This window comes from Aegilops tauschii, chromosome 1, assembly GCF_002575655.3.
Source record: "Aegilops tauschii subsp. strangulata cultivar AL8/78 chromosome 1, Aet v6.0, whole genome shotgun sequence".
In the NCBI taxonomy this organism is placed as follows: Eukaryota; Viridiplantae; Streptophyta; class Magnoliopsida; order Poales; family Poaceae; genus Aegilops; species Aegilops tauschii.
This window is the reverse complement of record NC_053035.3, coordinates 193534179-193553028: the sequence shown is the minus strand read 5'-3', so window position 1 is coordinate 193553028 and position 18850 is coordinate 193534179. Positions and strand designations below refer to the sequence as shown.

At 42.4% G+C, this 18850-nt stretch overlaps 1 protein-coding gene across 1 annotated transcript; it reads left to right on the top strand.

Annotated features, from left to right (window-relative positions):
- The first annotated feature begins 309 nt into the window (after positions 1–309).
- On the top strand, positions 310–14155 carry LOC109734454 (F-box/LRR-repeat protein 15). The gene is made up of 17 exons (XM_020293663.4): positions 310–1339; positions 3199–3460; positions 3555–3687; positions 4784–4883; positions 4964–5161; positions 5246–5516; positions 5627–5725; positions 5810–5898; positions 6344–6443; positions 6546–6716; positions 6917–7069; positions 11330–11490; positions 11595–11793; positions 12260–12723; positions 12820–12883; positions 13563–13652; positions 13740–14155. The coding sequence occupies exons 1-17, from the start codon at positions 921–923 to the stop codon at positions 13815–13817; spliced, it is 3051 nt and encodes a 1016-aa protein (XP_020149252.1). The 5' UTR covers positions 310–920; the 3' UTR covers positions 13818–14155.
- Positions 14156–18850: the final 4695 nt, after the last annotated feature.

Sequence of the window (18850 nt, the reverse complement as noted above, 5' to 3'; positions counted from 1 at the left end):
GTAGTACTTTATACGAAGGGGCCTAAATTCTTATATTATCGTATGTACTTGCTCAACCAAAAAGTTATTGAAAAATGCAAGTTTTTTTTACCACGCGCATGGTTTGAGATGGCTTCTGCGTCATTTGGGGCAACGGGTAGAGAAATAACGCACGTCAGGCGTCGAGCGCGAGATCAAAACGAGTCGGTCACAAACCTGACGGGAGCGCAACATCTCTTGCTTGCAGTGACAGGGAGATCCATGTCCCACCCGCAAAAGAAATAAACCGCAAAAGAAATAAAGGGAGATCCATGTCCCACAAGGCAGAGCGATGGCATCCACTCGTCTTCACAACTCCGAACTATCTGCCCCATCGGTCATGGTGAGCGACCGCAGAAGCATCCCGTAGAACGAGATGCGTTAAGCAAATGCAAGGCCCACACAGGAGCAAAGCCCAGTAAAAACTTGACTGGCTGACAACAGGGCCCCTGCCCCCATGCGCCACCTGTCAGAGGTAATATCGAGCAGATTGGCCGCAACCTACAACTCCCACGGCCCAAGCAGTCCCTCTCACCCTCGCCTCCGCTCCCCCATTTCCGAAGTACTCGCGAGCCAGCGGCCTCCAGCTCACCACCGTTTCCGCCGCGCGCAGATCCGCCCAATCCGTGCAGCCTCAGGCCACCGCTCTGGTACGGATGCCGCTTACCCTTGCTCCTTACCTTGCTGGCGTGTCCCTCCTGGATCGAGCGTCAGCCGCCGCCCTCCAGCATCCCTAATCCGGTTCGACCAAATTCGGTGTAATTTGGCGAGGCGTCGGCCCCAATCGTTGGAGTTTGCTCGTGGTTCGTGGCGGGCTGGTGTCTGGGTCGCCGTTGGTTGGCCGAGGATGCTGGCGGAGGGGGTAGTTCTAGGGCTAGGATTTGGTGCGGTGGTGTGAGGCGATGGCGGACGGGGGAAAGATGAAGGGCGTGGAGGGAAGCGGCGAGGGTACCGGGCATGGTGAAGATATGGACGAGGAGGCGCGGGAGGAGCTGGAGCTCGCACTGTCTCTGGGGCGCCGGGGTTGGCATCTGCCGCCAGTGCCGGTGCCGCCGCCGGCACCCGCCTTGAGATGGTCGATGGTCTTCCCGGCATGGGACCCTGACGCTGCCGGGAGTTCGCGTGCTGCTGAGAGCGTTTGGGATTCACCTCCTGTCCCGCCACTCAGGTTCCGTGACATGTGGCGAGGTGGTGGCGCAGACGCTGATGCAGGAGGCGCTCGCGAGGCTGAGGAGCACAACAATGTCGAGGAAGAGGAAGGGAGTGAGGATGGAGATCGGGACCTGCAGAATAAACGTCCTAAAGTGGGTGCTTTTGGCGAGTAAGTTCCTCAAAGACTGCTACTCTTTCTATTGCATTGCAGCCTTGCAGCTGTGTGGATTCTTAACAAATTTGTTTGGTGGATTTTTTGTTGCTACTAGTTCTGTTTGCAGGCAAGGATTGTCACTTGATGTCATTTTCATGTAGTTTGCTTTAGCATAGCCACCCTGGAAAATCAGGGAGTGTGGTAGAAAGAATTTAATATTTTGTACTTGTCACTAGAAATGCTGAGATGGGTAACAAATATCTTTGCTTGCAGCGGATAGAGTGTCCCCCTATGGTTTTCTTGGCACATATATCCTTCTGTAGAGCTAACACTATTTAATTTACTGCGTTGAAGGGACTATCTCTGAGATGATCTGTGAGAAACTCTAGAATTAATCTTGCATACAGCAACTCGTATTAACCACGCAACATTCTTCTTCCATAATTCATTTTTTCCTAATCATGTTTCATCCAGTAGTTACTTGCCTCTATGCATCGCTAGCCCATTTCTTTGTGTGCTGCGTCCTTGCAAGATCTTTTGTATTCTCTCTGACTACGCACAGTACTAGGGCAGATCAAGTTGATGAACCTAAACAACAACAACAACAAAGCCTTTAGTCCCAAACAAGTTGGGGTAGGCTAGAGGTGAAACCCATAAGATCTCGCGACCAACTCATGGCTAATATATGAAAAATATTTTCTTGATATTTCAAGTACATTTTCTTATTTATACATGTATTGTCTAGGTTTATTCCTGAGGGGGAAGAAAACTATAAAAAACATGGAGTTACAAGCACAATTTTTTATCTCATATTTGACCTTTATTTGTAGGTTTTCTAGCACTACATAACTGACAAATAAGAAATATATCTTTTCGGTACTGACATTTTCTTTAACCATAGGAAACACCAATTTCTTTTTATGTGGTAATTGAAAATTGGGATTAATTAAGAGACAGTAATTATAATAAGAAGGCAATAAGTATAGGAGTGATGGAGGGGGGGGGGGGGACTCTAATCACACTGGATGGAGAAATATGGAATTGAGCTAAAGATTTTGGACAACTCAGATTGAAAGTATCCCATCCACTTGTGCTTTATAGTGCTTTATATTTATATTATAATTCGAATGATATGATACAGTGTGGTAATTGAAAATTGGGATTAATTAAAAGACATCAATTATAATAATGAGACAATAAGTATAGGAGTGATTGGTGGGGGGGGGGGGGGGGTTCCTAATCACACTTGATGGGCAAATATAGAATTAAGGTAAAGATTTTGGACGACTCAGATTGAAAGTATATCCACTCATGTTTTATAGTTCGTATGATATGATGTATAGGTTTTTTAATTTGTAATGCATATTTTTTCTGATATCTTGATTATTCCAAATAGTATCCCCTACATGTTTCGCATAGTGTTGTGGTTTAGGGTTTCCTTCTGTAAGACATTAGACTAACAAGGAAAATGACCACCTTAGATTCTCCTGAGTGTTGATGATATCGTATTTGAAGATAGGACTGCATCAGTTGATTATTTTTGCTTTAGTCTGCCTTTTACTGCTGCTGTGATGGTTATAGGTGTATTAATGTGGTTACTACTTGTGTTTAACTAGAAATTTTGATTGAATAGTTAGTTATTTCGCTTCATTTCTATCTGCTGGGTTGCATTCGATGCACAGCAGATGGGTGTCATCATACAGCTATTTTGTGGACACCTTTTAATTCTGTCTTACATCCCTGGGAAGTTGCTTAGATTGTTGTTGGAGTCTAGTGGGCTTACCAAAAAATTGTTCAACCTGTTAATCCGTTATGCAAATTTGTTAATTATGGTTCTCTTGATTAGTAATCCTTGTGTACTTATATATTTTCAGAGAAAGCTCTGGTGTTAATGCATCCTTCTTTGGATATGAAGCACCACATTTGCATGCTTTTGCTGAACATGACCATTTGAAGCTGTCACATGGTCCAGAAAATGAATTGGATTTTGGTTTGTCGCTTATCTCAAATGATGGTGGGAATGATATTCCAAGGGAGACCAACAGTCATGGTGTCTGTGATGTAGAAAGATCAGGTGGAACAAATGCAGAAGATCTTGAAATAAGAATGGACCTATCTGATGATCTCTTGCACCTGGTGTGCCTCTATGTTTCTTTAATTGTTCTCCGTATCCACATATTGCTACCGCTTCATTCAACTTTGACTAAGTTTTTTGAATGTGCCATTACAGATATTCTCCTTCTTATGCCAGAAGGATTTATGTAGAGCAGGGGCTGCCTGCAAACAGTGGCAGTCTGCTAGTATGCATGAGGATTTCTGGAAATATTTGAAGTTTGAGAACACCAGAATATCTCTGCAGAACTGTATGCTATTTGCTTTGCTCTGTCGTTTTCATTTATTTATTGAATGCATGCGGCCTGAATACAATTGACATGTGCATACTCTATGTAATAACTTCTGTTTGAAATACATTTGAATAATGTGTGCATTGAGACATCCATATGTATGTGAAGTAAGGAGGTGGTAATATGTAATCCATGCTAGTGATGACTTACTTATCTACTGCCATTGCAATGAGCCATTAGTGGCATGCAAAGAAAGGCAATGATAACAATTGCCCAATTATTTAGGGTTTTCGGTTTAGTTGCATTGCCTGGCCTTTAACCTAATTAATAATGCCCCCGCAAAAAAAAAACCTAATTAATAATGGCAAGATCGAATTGCGTCCCACAAGATTTTTTCAGATTAGATTGCATTCTGTCGTTTAGCTGAGGTTGTTAGGACCTACCTCTATATAAGTTGAGGCAACCCATTGACATTAATTTATATAGATGAAACAAATAATCTGCAGCAACTGTAATCACTCCTAATTTCGTCTTCTATGGTGAAGTCACATTATCACTCTCTTTTCAGCCTTCGGACGAGTGTTGAGATGTCCTGATTGGATGTATAGTTGTGCACCAGTGTCATGGTTTAGCTAAGAATTGATCGTCTGGGTATCATTCTCATTATTTTCCTTTATTATATTCTGACCTCTGTTCGATTGTATGAATCAATGAATGTAGCTTCATTCATTGATATCATTGCAAATAATTTTCCTGTCTAGGGGATGGGGTGGGGGTGGAGGGAGGCGAAATAACATGAAGTTTCAAACAAATAATCAAGAGAACAAACATGGTTTGACTCCTGGGAGCACATGTTTGTTTGAAATTATTTGCAAATTTATTGGATAGAAGTCTGTTGTTTCTTGTTTGAAACTTGTTGACTATAATTTTATATATTTTACCATAAATGCTTAATTGCTCTACTAAGCCGTTCAGCTAAACTGCCCATCCTTCTTATTGTGAAAGCTACAGGTTGCAACTAGTAGTTTAAAAGTGTTCATTTAAGATGTTCTTTGTGATCCCACTGAATTACCTTGTGTTGCTTACCTGGTTTATCATTATGTTGCTTTTGCAGTTGTTAATATTTGCCACCGTTATCAGAATGTGACAAATCTCAATTTGTCTGGTGTCTTAAGTGCAGAAAGCCTAGTGATTGAAGCAATAACATTCTTAAGGTTTTTCACCAGTCATTTTCTTTCTTCGCTGCTGTAATGATCTTCCCCCTTCTCTCTTTTTCTAATTGGGTGGTTTTCAGGCATCTTAAGACCTTGATAATGGGCAAGGGACAACTGGGAGAAACATTTTTTCAGGCTTTGGCTGAATGCCCATTGTTAAATACTTTAACAGTCAGTGATGCATCCCTTGGTAGTGGCATTCAAGAGGTAACTGTTAATCATGATGGATTGCATGAACTTCAAATTGTGAAGTGTCGTGCACTCAGAGTATCTATCAGGTAATAGCTATTTGTGCAGTTAGTTCTCCTGTGTAATTAGGTTTGCATGTTTTCTTAACTAATGTATGCTCTTTTACCATCCAGATGCCACCAACTTCGAATACTGTCTCTGAGGAGAACTGGCATGGCTCATGTATCACTCAATTGTCCTCAGTTGCTTGAATTGGATTTTCAGTCCTGCCATAAGCTTTCTGACACTGCAATTCGTCAAGCAGCGACAGCCTGTCCACTGTTAGCGTCACTAGATATGTCATCCTGCTCGTGTGTTACTGATGAGACATTGCGTGAGATAGCTAATGCATGTCAAAATCTTTCTGTTCTTGATGCATCTAACTGCCCCAACATTTCTTTCGAGGTTCGTTACCCTATGACTTTGATTTATGCCTGTTAGATCATCCTTACCACTATTTACTGCATATATCATACATGTCTGACACATGTTCTCTTTGTTTGTTTCCATTGAAGTCGGTAAAGCTTCCAATGTTGGTAGACTTGAGACTATCAAGTTGTGAGGGAATCACATCTGCTTCAATGGGTGCAGTATGTTTTAGTCGTATACTTGAGGTAGTGATTCAGTCTCCCTTTGGTTATTGCTATGTGTATGATTTTTCTTGATATCTAATGGGATTTTTTCCCCAATCATTCCAGGCGTTGCAACTTGATAATTGTAGCCTGTTGACATCTGTGTCTTTGGATCTGCCACATCTCAAGAATATTAGTCTTGTACACCTCCGCAAGTGAGTGGGATGGCTTTTCATTATACTAGATGATACCCCGCGCATTGCTGCGGGAATTGGTTGCAATACATTTTAGTAAGATTTGGTTGTCTGGAATATGGATTTGAAAATGAAAATTGAAAATACATATGATTTTTTGTATTTTGATGTACAGAATATAAGTAGCATTTTTCATGCATGTTGAAAAAATAGAAGTGGTGGAATTAATGAGGTGACATGTGTGCATGTTGAGCGAGAATATAATAGCATTTCCCATGCATGTTGGGAGAAATATAAGTAGTGTGGTGATGAGGTGCCATGTGCGGTGAGGTGGCATGTGTGCATGTTGATAGAAATTGAAGTAGTGGGGTTCAACTATTTAGGTATATAGGATTTGTTCGTTGTCAATGTTTTCTTACAGTTTTTCTCCCTGTTCAATATATGATTGTATTACCTGCCATGTTAGGTTTGCTGATTTAAATCTGCGAAGCCCTGTGCTTTCTTACATAAAAGTTTCCAGATGCTCAGCACTTCGTTGTGTTACCATAACATCAAATGCTCTTAAGGTTAGTTCATTTTTTGCATGCATTGCAGTTTTATGATATGTTTACTAATTTAAATGAATGTTCTTTTAAATTACGGAGTGCTGAATTTGTGACTATCTGCAGAAACTGGTGCTTCAAAAACAAGAGAGCCTATGTAATTTATCATTGCAATGCCACAATTTAATTGATGTTGATCTTAGTGATTGCGAGTCATTGACAAATGAGATCTGCAAAGTTCTCAGTGACGGAGGGGGTTGCCCCATGCTCAGGTCATTAATTCTTGATAATTGTGAGGTATGATGTATGCACAGGCAACTTACGTTCTGGCCATCTATAAATCAACACATGGAACGTCACCACCTCTCTGCTAGAATAATTTCTTAATTAAGTATGTAGCATTTTAATAGATACGATGTGACATTATTCCATTCCATCAAGTAGTGTCATTTGCTGGCAGCCTGTGTATTCTTGTTGATAAATTTTCCTCATCTCAGAGTTTGAGTGTCGTGGAACTGAATAATAGTTCTTTGGTTAATCTCTCACTTGCTGGTTGCCGTTCCATGACATTCCTGAAACTTGCATGCCCAAAGCTTCAAGTGGTGATTCTTGATGGTTGTGATCATCTTGAAAGAGCATCATTTTGCCCGGTGAGTTTTTTTGTTTGTTCTGCTTTTGAGATGTAGCACAGTTTTTTGGAGCTATGCCTGAATTGTTTTGCTGGTATGAACCCTGAGTTTGTATAGAAAATATCTCAAAATTTACATCAGTCAAATCAACCATATGTCCTTCGTAGGATGTACAGTTGTGATAGTTCATAGTAACTTAAGAGGTGAATGAACCACCACCAACTCTATATGCGTATTCATTCACTCCCCCTCCAAAAAATAGGTAGTACTTGCACTCATACCATCTGCCTGATATGTAGGCATTAGAATGGTGTGTCAAAAGGATATGTAGTTCTAAGAAGCACTGATATGGGGATTAGACATGGGGATGTGGGATACAACATCATAAAAAGATCCGGTCACAAGGAAAGTTTTGTAGTAAAAAATTCCAGAAACAACCTCATGGGACACAGCAAGCATAAATAATTAATTGAGTATGCAGCATGTATACAACAACAACAACAAAGCATTTAGTCCCAAACGAGTTGGGGTAGGCTAGAGCTGAAACCCATAAGATCTCACAACCAACTCATGGTTCTGGCGCATGGATGGGCTTCCAGTCATCCCTTTCCATGGCTAGTTCTTTGTTGATATTCTAGTCCTTCAGATCTCTCTTTACGGATTCCTCACATGTCAAGTTTGGTCTACCCCGACCTCTCTTGACATTATCAACACGTTTTAGCCGTCCGTTATGCACTGGAGGCTTGCGCTGAATATTCTCAAACCATCTCAGACGATGTTGGACAAGCTTCTCTTCAATCGGTGCTACCCCAACTCTATCCCGTATATCATCTTTCAGGACCGATCCTTCCTTGTGCGGCTACACATCCATCTCAACATGCACGTCTCCGTACACCTAGCTGTTGAACATGTCGCCTTTTTGTCGGCCAACACTCAGCGCCATACAACATTGCGGGTCGAATTGCCGTCCTATAGAACCCGCCTTTTAGCTTTTGTGGCACTCTTGGCACAGAGAACGCCAGAAGCTTGGCGCCACTTCAATCATCTGTCTTTGATTCGATGGCTCACATCTTCATCGATATCACCATCCTTCTATAGCATTGACCCCAAATATTGGAAAGTGTCCTTCTGAGGTACTACCTGCCCATCAAAGCTAACCTCCTCTTCGTGCCTAGTAGTACTGAAACCGCACCGCATGTACTCGGGATTAGTTCTACTAATCCTAAAATCTTTTGATTCCAAAGTTTGTCTCCATAGCATCAACTTCCTATTAACCTCCATCTGACCATCATCGACTAGCACCACATCATCCGCAAAGGGCATACACCACTTGTATATCCCTTGTGCTCATCCATCACCAAAGCAAAACAATAAGGGCTTAAAGCTGACCCTTGGTGCATTCCTATTTTAATCGGAAAGTCATCAGTGTTGCCATCACTTGTTCGAACACTTGTCACAACATTATCGTACATGTCCTTGATGAGGGTAATGTACTTTGTTGGGACCGTGTTTCTCCAAGGCCCACCACATGACATTCTCTGTCATCTCATCGTAGGCCTGTCAATGAACACCATATCCAGGTCCTTCTTTTGCTCCATGTATCTCTCCATAAGTTGACGTACCAAGAAAGTGGCTTCCATGGTCGACCTTCAGGCATGAAACCAAACTAATTTTTGGTCATGCTTGTCATTCTTAAGCGGTGCTCAATGACTCTCTCCCATAGCTTCATTGTATGGCTCATCAGCTTAATTCCACGGTAATTTGTACAATTTTGAACACTCCCCTTGTTCTTGAAGATTGGTACTAATATACTCCGCCTCCATTCTTCTGGTATCTTATTTGCCTGAGATTGAAAAGCTAAGTTAACCATACTATCGCTGTCTCTGAGGCCTCTCCACACCTCAATGGGGATACAATCAGGGCCCATCGCTTTGCCTCCTTTCATCCTTTTTAAAGCCTCCCTGACCTCAAACTCCTGGATTCGCCATACAAAATGCCTGCTAGTATCATCAAAGGAGTCGTCCAGTTCAATGGTAGAGCTCTCATTCTCTCCATTGAACAGCTTGTGGAAGTACTACTGTCATCTATGCTTAATTTCCTCGTCCTAAGAGCTGACCTGCTTCGTCCTTGATGCATTTGACTTGGTCAACATCCCTCGTATTCCTGTCTCGGATCTTGGCCATCTTATAGTTGCCCCTTTCGCCTTCCTTCGTGTCTAAGCTCTCGTAGATTTCCTCATACGCCCGACCCCTTGCTTCACTCATAGCTTGCTTGCGGCCTTCTTTGCCACCTTGCACTTCTATGTTTTCTGCACTCCTATCCAGGTGAAGGCGTCTGAAACAATCTTTCTTCTCCTTAATAGCCTTCTGGATATCATCGTTCCACCATCAGGTATCTTTAGCTTCACTTCTACTTCCCCTGGACACTCCAAACTCCTCTGAAGCCACCTTACGAATGCAAGTCGCCATCTTCATCCACGTATTGTCTGCATCACGTCCTTCCTCCCAAGGGCCCTCCTTAATGACCCTCTTCTTGAAAGCCTGAGCTACCTTCCCCTTGAGTTTCCACCACTTCGTTCTAGTGACTTTGGCGTGCTTATCCCGCTGGACTCGAATCCGAAAGCGGAAGTCAGCCACCACAAGCGTATGCTGAGGGACAACACTCTCCAGGTATCACCTTACAATCTAGGCAAGCATGCCTGTCTTCTCTTCTCGAGAGGATGAAATCTGTCTTCTCTTCTCGAGAGGATGAAATCAATCTGGCTAGAGTGTTGACAACTACAAGTCATTAGATTCGATTCTCTTTTTAAAGAGGGTGTTAGCTACGATGATGTCGTAGGCTAGAGCGAAGCTTAAGGCATCTTCTCCATGATTCTTGATGCCATAGCCAAAGCCCCCATGCACCCCTTCAAAACCTGTGTTAGATGTACCCACACGGCCATTGAGGTCTCCTATGAAGAGCTTCTCGCCAATAGGTACACTCCTAACCATGTCCTCCAGGCCTTCCCAGAACTCTCTCTTGGTGTTCTCATTGTGGCCTACTTGCGGGGCATACACGCTGATAACATTGAGAACTAAGTCCCCTACCAGCTTGACCAGGATAAACCGGTCCCCATGCCTCTTGATGTCTACTACTCCATACTTGAGGCTCTTGTTGATCAAGATGACTACTCCATTTCTGTTTGCAGTTGTCCCCGTGTACCACAGCTTGAAAAACTGACAGCGGTGGTATAAATATGCAGCATGTATAAAGCTAAAATATAATTTGAAGACATGAGATCAAACTATTGCCTGTTAGTTGTCTGGCTCTCCTTTTCATTGATAAATGAACCTTAATTCCTCATCCATGGTCTTTGCCTCTTTGGAGCTTGCAAAATATTCCTACATCATGTTCTCAACGCCAACATTGCCATCTGCCGGTAGATACTAGCTACCGCTGGCTATACCATTCCCTTAAGTCTCTAGCAATTGCATCAGCACCGCAGCAATGATAGCAACTCAGCAAAGAAGAAAACCAGCTAGAAAGCAGCAAGCCAGCATTGGCAGCAGCACAAGAGGGAGGGGGCAGGGGAGAGATTAGGATGTGAGGGGGGTAACGAGTAGAGGTGGCAGCATGGTCGCTGGGGGACGGCGGGACACTGGGGCAATGAGTGATGGCTGGCTGCCTGGCAGGATACCTTTTAGCCTAGGATTAGCTTCGTACTGGTCCTTGCCTGATCTGAATGTATCCCATGTGCATCCCAGCCATATTTCTTATTCTGCTTAATAATTTCCAATAAAAAGCGGGATACTTGGGGATGCGCATGACGAGGACACTACCTCCATGTCACCGTATTGGAGCTTCAGAGTTGCAGTTATTATTATTATTGAGCTTATACTTTTATTTGTCAGTTTAACCTTGTGAGGAGCTTGCAGAGGCTGTTTGGACACTGCCCCATCTCGGTGTATTGGTGCTTTAGATGCACAGTTGTTTTGCTGAGCTTATAATTTTATTTGCCTGTTTACCCTTGTGAGGAACCTTGCAGAGGCTGTTTGATTTGTTATTTCGCTACATAGGCGGGTGGTTACTGATGCTTCAGAGGGTGGTTTTAGCCATATTTGTGAAACATTGTAGACAATTGGAAAAAACGAAATTCTCTTTTTAACTATTACTCCCTCTGTAAACTAATGTAAGAGCGTTTAGATCACTAAAGTAGTGATCTAAACACTTATATTAGTTTACGGAGGGAGTACCTAGATAAATAAATATATCTCTATGTTCTGATGCTTACTTCTTTTCTAGGTTGGTCTTGAATCCCTAAACCTTGGAATTTGTCCAAAGTTGAGTGTTCTACGCATAGAGGCCCCAAATATGTCTATATTGGAGCTGAAGGGCTGTGGTGTCCTTTCTGAGGCTTCAATTAATTGTCCTTGCTTGATATCTTTAGATGCCTCTTTCTGCAGGTTGTACCGTGCTTCTGAATCTCTCCTGTTCATTTTCTAATCTAAAGCAAACTGCTAAACATTATTTGCTGGTATTAATGGTTTCTGTACTATTTTGTGTTCAGACAGTTTATGGATGATTCGCTGTCCCAAACAGCAGAAGCATGCCCTCTTATTGAACATCTTATATTGTCTTCATGTTTATCCATTGACGTCCGTGGATTGTCTTCTCTGCATTGCCTTCAGAAGCTGGCCTTGCTTGACCTATCATATACATTTTTGATGAACTTGAAGCCGGTTTTTGACAGTTGTCTGCAGTTGAAGGTACCTGATTTGGGTTTCTTTTTTAAATATTTTTTTGTTGTAAATCTTGTCATGCAGCATATGGCAAATGCAAAATCTTATTGAACTGGACTTGCTAATGTTATACACACGGCAATTGACACCATTCTTTGTAATACTTATATATTAAGACATCACACCATATGCCATATGTTCATTCTTTCGTTGATATGTTGTTATATTGTACATTAAGAAATTGTTCCCATCTATGTGGTACCATAGGGAAGATGGTGTGATGAGTATATTCTCTGCAACATTTATTAGTAGGAGCAGTCATGGCAATTCATTTCTATTCTATCTTCTTGTGAACTGGTCCAGCATTTAGGGTTTTCTAATATGTGATGCTGTTACCATAATGTTACATGGAGGAGTAGATATGTAATATGTCATGGTAAAATGAAATTACTCTGTTCTTACCGTATCTGTTTTTTTTTGGGGTGGGGGGCAGGTCTTGAAACTTTCAGCTTGCAAGTATCTCAGTGATTCATCTTTGGAACCACTCTACAGAGAGGGTGCTCTACCGATGCTCGTTGAGCTAGATCTGTCCTACTCGTCCATTGGGCAGACTGCAATAGAAGAGCTTCTCGCGTGTTGTACAAATTTGGTTAATGTGAACCTAAACGGATGTACGAACTTGCATGAATTGGTATGTGGATCAGACTATTGCCGGTCCGGTGACATGCCAATTGATGCTTTCCCCCCTGATTCTGCACCAGACAAGACCAAAGAGATCAGGGAGAGTTCGGATTGTCAGCTTGAAGTTCTCAATTGTACTGGTTGTCCAAATATTAAGAAAGTTGTTATTCCTTCAACGGCCAACTATCTGAATTTGTCTAAGATCAACCTTAATTTGTCTGCAAACTTGAAGGAAGTAGATTTGAAGTGCTCCAATCTTTACAATTTAAATTTGAGGTAATGCTAATGTTAATTTTTGTACTGTCCTAAGTTTGTCTTTTCAATATCTTTTGCTCTTACACTTTGTACTATTCTACTTGCTTTTTTTTGCAGCAATTGTAACTCACTGGAGATTCTGAAGCTTGATTGCCCAAGATTGGCTAACCTCCAACTTTTGGTACTGTTCTTAATGCAACTCTCACCTGAACCCATTGCGAGCATGCATGATCTCTTAGTGTATAGGAAATTCAGGGATTAAATTTAATGCTGCTTCTGTTGATGGTGTTTGTTCTAATTCTTGAAAGCATGATTATACCAAGTTATCTGTTATTCTTCATTTTTACTGATTCTTTTCGATGATCGCCTTTTAGCCTTTATGTTGTAAGGTGTAAATGGTTTTACTGTTAAATTCAGAGTATGAGTTTGCAGTAACAAAAAAAGCATCTAATTTATCTACCTTTTACAATAATTAACAGACCTGTAGCAATTATCCTCTGGTGACATGAATGAGGAGGGCTTGATACTTATCTACACTTGCTAATTCCTTGCAGCTGATGCTATCATTATTAGTCATCTTACCCAGGATGTGAATGTATCTACAACTTAAACGTAGCATTTATGTATGTTGTATCTCAAACTGTGCTAAGTAATGATTAACCTCTCCTTTCTTCCTCGGCCAAATACTCAAAATTTGTAAATGGACCTCGTAGGCTTAGACAAGCTTCTGTCTAAACAAACTATTTATATGGCGCGAAACTTTGAAATATTGATAATTGTAACAGATAGGCTAGACATGTCATGTATGTGCTTCATCTAGTATTATTACATATACTTTATTCTTCCAATATGACTTGTAGGCATGCACAATGTTGCAAGAGGATGAACTGAAATCTGCACTATCCTTTTGCGGTGCATTGGAGATCCTCAATGTGCACTCTTGTCCACAAGTAAGCTTTAATATTTGCTGTGCACTACTAGTCTAATCATGTGTATAAATTTCCTTGTTCTAAGTAGCCCCTTTTATTTCTCAACAGATAAACACGCTGGATTTTGGCAGGCTACAGGCTGTTTGCCCAACTCTTAAGCGCATCCAGAGCAGCCTCATCGCATAGTATGAAGGATTCTGGTCTTCTTAATGGACTCGAGTAAATAGTCCAGATTTGAAACAGAAAAGGCCATGTCGTACTCTTGTACATATGCAGCACCGCCAATATATTGTATGGCTGCATGTATTAGGGAGCCAGGGCTGACATGAAACCTGTTCTTCCAATCGATTTCTTGTGTTGAATCTAGTTGAAACATGGAAACCGCACTTCCTAGTTTGTATTTGCTTTTGAGGTGCAGTGATGGAGTAAGCAGATCTGTATTTATATGAATGAATAACCATCTTGTTTGGATCGTCGATGTTGTATGCTTCATTGATGACATGGGGTGCTAAGTTTGACTGAAATTACACCAGGTTCTATGGTTCTCTCATAAGGTGCAGTGATTCTGCGGTCTTTATTAATCTGTCTCAACTGTGACGATGCAACTGAGACGTTTCCATCTGCCGGCTGCTGATGCTGTGAACTCTTAGTAAAAAACCTGGTGTACTTGATCCAAGAGCATTCGTTGGGTCACTTGTATCCTTGAAAATTGAGTAACTAATAAATGCTGTTGTGTAAAAAAAGGGGCTTTCTTTAAGAGTACCCAAAGGTTACCCTGATTTTGTAGAAGGCAAAAAAGAATTTGCAAGACCTGCGTAGAGCGCTGATAGCTGATATTAACGCAGGTCACCCCACCCCACCCCCCCCCCCCCCCCCCCCACCCTCTTTTTCTTTGAAGGGAAGGCCTTCATGGCTATCTTTATTAATCATCAAACAATGCTTAATAATGCTTACATTGTCCCTAATGATTTTGCAATAAACTCTGGGGGTGCATCAATCCATAGAGAAGGTTTGTTTGCACGCCCCCACTCAGCTAGCTCATGAGCAACTACAATGGACTCTATTACAATGATCAATAGTAACCTTCCCAAAATCTCTCAAAATCTCTCTACAATCATTTTTTACTGGAGCCGCCACCATAGAATATCCCTCGTTAAGGCGTATAGTTATCCATCCTCACCATGGTATTGTTAATTACCAAACTTTGGACAAGATTCATGCCTTCAAGCAATGCTGCCGGTTTCGCTGCTACAACGTCAGCCACATGCTCAATGCGAGAAGTGGAAGCTGCGTTGTTATCCCGAACTACAGTTCCACATGAACCCGAATGAAATTCCTCACTAAAAGAAGCGTCAACATTTAGCACTTGCTGCGAGCGGGCCAAGAATTCCTTTCAGGTGTTTGAGTTGTTTTCCAGGCTGCTCGAGTGAAATTCAAAGCCAAGGTGTGAATCGCCGGCGCTGATCTCTAAGGTGTTTTCACGGTCTCCCCACACACATGTTGTCTCCTCTGCCACCAAATAAACCAGCTAGCTGTAGCCTGTAGCTATCAGTTCTGGGAGTTCAACCAGGCCATTGTACGCCTGCTGTGATGAGCGATCACACATGAGGAATTCCAACACCCTAGGTCCCCCACGATTAACCAGGGATCCACCCGAAATGATATGCCAGATCCCTAATGCAGTCCATACCGTCCGAGCTCGAGAGCAAGTGAAGAGTGCATGCTTGATATCCTCTGCTCCCTCTGCGCAAACTGGACACTATGATACATTGCTGATATGACGATTAGCCAGAACACATAAATAAGGGATTGTATTGTGTAGACATCTCCATAGGAAAATTTTAATTTTCCCCGGAAGCTCCAAACTCCAAATTTTCTTCCATACCGGATGTGGCCACCTTGTCGATTTTCATCAGTGGTTCGGCCATATGTGTCTTCCCATTGCCTATAGTTGGCTGATCTAACAGAAAATACTCCATTCTTTGTGAGATTCCATGCAACATAGTCCTCTGTTGATTGATGATGCAAAGGGATTTGCAATACACGTTCTGCATCAATATGCCAAAGGGTATCCCGAACTAGTTTCTCGTCCCACTCACCCATAGCAGGATCAATGAGATCAATAACTCTTGACAAGACTTGGTTACCCCTCACAGTTACTACTTTCCTTGACGAACTGCTTGGGATTCAACAATTTGTCCATATGTCTATCTTAGCACCATCTCCTACTCTCCATATGCAACCTTTCTTAAACGTTAGGATTCCTGCCCAAATGCTTCTCCATACATATGATGATCCTTCCTTCAGCACACAGTTAAGTATATCTCCGTTTGCATAGTATCTAGCTCCTAACACTCGGGCACATAGTCAATCATTATGTTCAATCAATCTCCATCACTGTTTCGCTAGTAATGCCAAGTTGAAACTGTGAACATCACGAAAACCCATACCTCCATGTTCCTTCGAAACACATATCTTCCATCATGCAAACCAATGCATTCTTTTCTTTTAGCTAGCAAAAGGGCATGTGTGATGCAAATGGTCACGAGTGATAATATTTATCCATCTTGAACGTTCCATGAAGAGTTACAACAGACGACCATGATACTCCCGTAGGATAGGCTCACATTTGGTTCATGTATGCGGATGGCATGTATAATGACAATATTTATCCATCTTGAATGTTCCTGTGAAGAATTACAAGACATGACCATGATACACCCGTAGGATAAGCTGACATTTAGTTCATGTATGCGGATGTATGTATCATAGTGTGTGCGACCAACAACAACCAACAACACAATGATGTTGGACAAATGAATAGATGGGTGAGAGTAATTGATAAATTTCTTACCGAGTGCGACGTAGGTTTGTGGTGGTCAGTGTAGATTGAACGGTGAAATTCATCTTCTAGGATGCACATTTTGGGATGTTCTCCTTATCTATGTTGTCTTGATGGCACAAGAGTCCATGCGTTGCAACGAGTACAAAAGATACAAATATATGCTTAGACATCTTACCACTAAAGCAATTTCATAGGTAGTTATATTGAAAGTAGTCAAAAGTATCAAGAGCCATTCTTTCAAATATAATCCATTCTCAGGTAGAAAGTGACAGACATCTTATATTGCAATTGTTCTTGCCTATAATGTTTTTGCCTCACTTGTCATGAACTATTGCCACGTGTCACTATGAACCACTAGAACCTTGCTGATGTAGGGTGGAACCCTAGTTGGTGATCTTCTTCACACTTGGAGGTGGGAAAGGGAAAAATTAAGAGGAAAACACAAAGAGAGGAACACTCAAGACAAAATCCAAGGTCACGCGTCCGCTAAATCCACATACACATAAAAGATTCAAGATCCAAATCCAACAATAGGAAAGTAAAATGGGTAGATAGTTCTTCCAATCTCTAGAAGAGAGGGGCCTTGAATCCTCTAGGGATCTTCTCACATGGAGGCCTTGATCTCCATGGGAGAGGTAGCTAAGGAGCAAAGCTCTCTAGTTCATCTCATATGCTTTGCTACACCTTAAAAGAGAGGAGGGGGTCGTCTATTTATAGCCTAGGGCAGAATAGGGAGGTAAGTGGAGAGATACAAGGTCACATGGCCGATTTGCGCGCAGGGAAGGCCAGATGTCCGGTTGGGTACGTGGTTGATTTGGGCATTGTTTGGACGATCCGGGTAGTCACCCGGATGGTCTGGTAGGGTCGCTACTACAGTCGTCAGGTTAGATGTCCCAGACGTCGTTCAAACGTCCGGACATCATCCAGATGATCTGGGTGGGGTCCCGGATGATCTGGCTTTGCGGAGAGTCTTCGGGGGCATTTGGGTGCTCTAACCGGATCATCCGGGCGAGGAGCCAGATCGTCCGGGTAAGTGCAGACTTGTCCATTTTCCTCTTCTTCTTCACGTTCGTCTTCCGCCATCGCTTGGCCTTGGTCCTTAGCTTCTCCATGGCTAGTTCCTTGGTACCTGAGCACGTAAAGTGACTTCATTTGAGGTAGTAGCCATGTCTCATGTGATCCAAAGGGAAGTTCAACAAGGAGAGAGTTAACCTTGGTTTTGATAGCTCTTGCACGAGCTCTTGTCATCGGTCCACTTGGTGTCTTGAGTGATGATGGCATGCCCATGGGGATGACCATAGGGTCTTCCACATCATATCCCCCCTAGGGAATATTCACTCTCGGATCAGTAACCTCATCACCATGGAAGGGAGATAGGTCCTTGACGTTGAAGATGTCGCTCATGTTGTCCTTGTCTCGTGGTAGGTCGATCTTGTGGGCATTGTCATTATAGCGTGCCAACACTTTGAATGGTCCATCGGCTCAAGGTAGTAGCTTGGACTTGCGCTCGATGGGGAATCGTTCCTTGTAAAGGTGTAGCTACACAAGGTCGCCGGTGTTGAACACCCTGGGATGCTTGTTGGTGTTGATGTTGGAGGCGAGGCGTTGTGAGTCTTGCATCTTCGTGCATCTTCCTGAGGTAACTTGCTCTTGCGCTCGCGTCCATGCTGGTTCTTGTAAGTGCATCTAGTGCCACCCCTAGTTGGTTTTGGAGTATTGACGACAAACTTGGTTGAGGGACTAATGTGTTTGTGAGATTCACAGGAGAACACTGGTAGAAGTCCCTATTGATTCAATTTACCCATCAAAGATAAACCCTAAAAATGTACGAAAAGATTGAAGATATTGGTGATTCGCGAAGATATTCGCGTCAAAGATAATGACGCGTGAAGACATTCTCTTGAAGACAATGGAGTGCGAAGACATAGTTTCTTTCGTAGTTTCATTTTCTTCTTTCCTGAGTCATAGGAACCACCAACTGTTAAGTGGGTCTAGGTGAACAAAGTCAGAAAACTGACGTGATGCTCAACCCAAATCTTATATCTTCGAGTGAAGACAATGGCACAAAATCTTATCCTAAGTTGGATGAGTCAGCTTTGCTTGTAGCCCAAGCCAAGCTGCCACGTGTGTTTGAAATCTGACCGTTGGACACATGTCGGTTGTCCATTGACCCAGGGTCATTTTGGACAAATCATGTCGGGTTGCCCCTTGGCTATAAATATCCACCCCTTCCACCATAAATTGGTGGCTGCTCAGAGTTAGTGCACGGCTTTTGTCGTTTGAGAGCAACCCACCTCCGAAGCCTTTAAGAGAGAATGCGCATCACTGAAGTCTTTCTGTTCCGTGTGATCCAAAGACTTATTACACTTGAAGA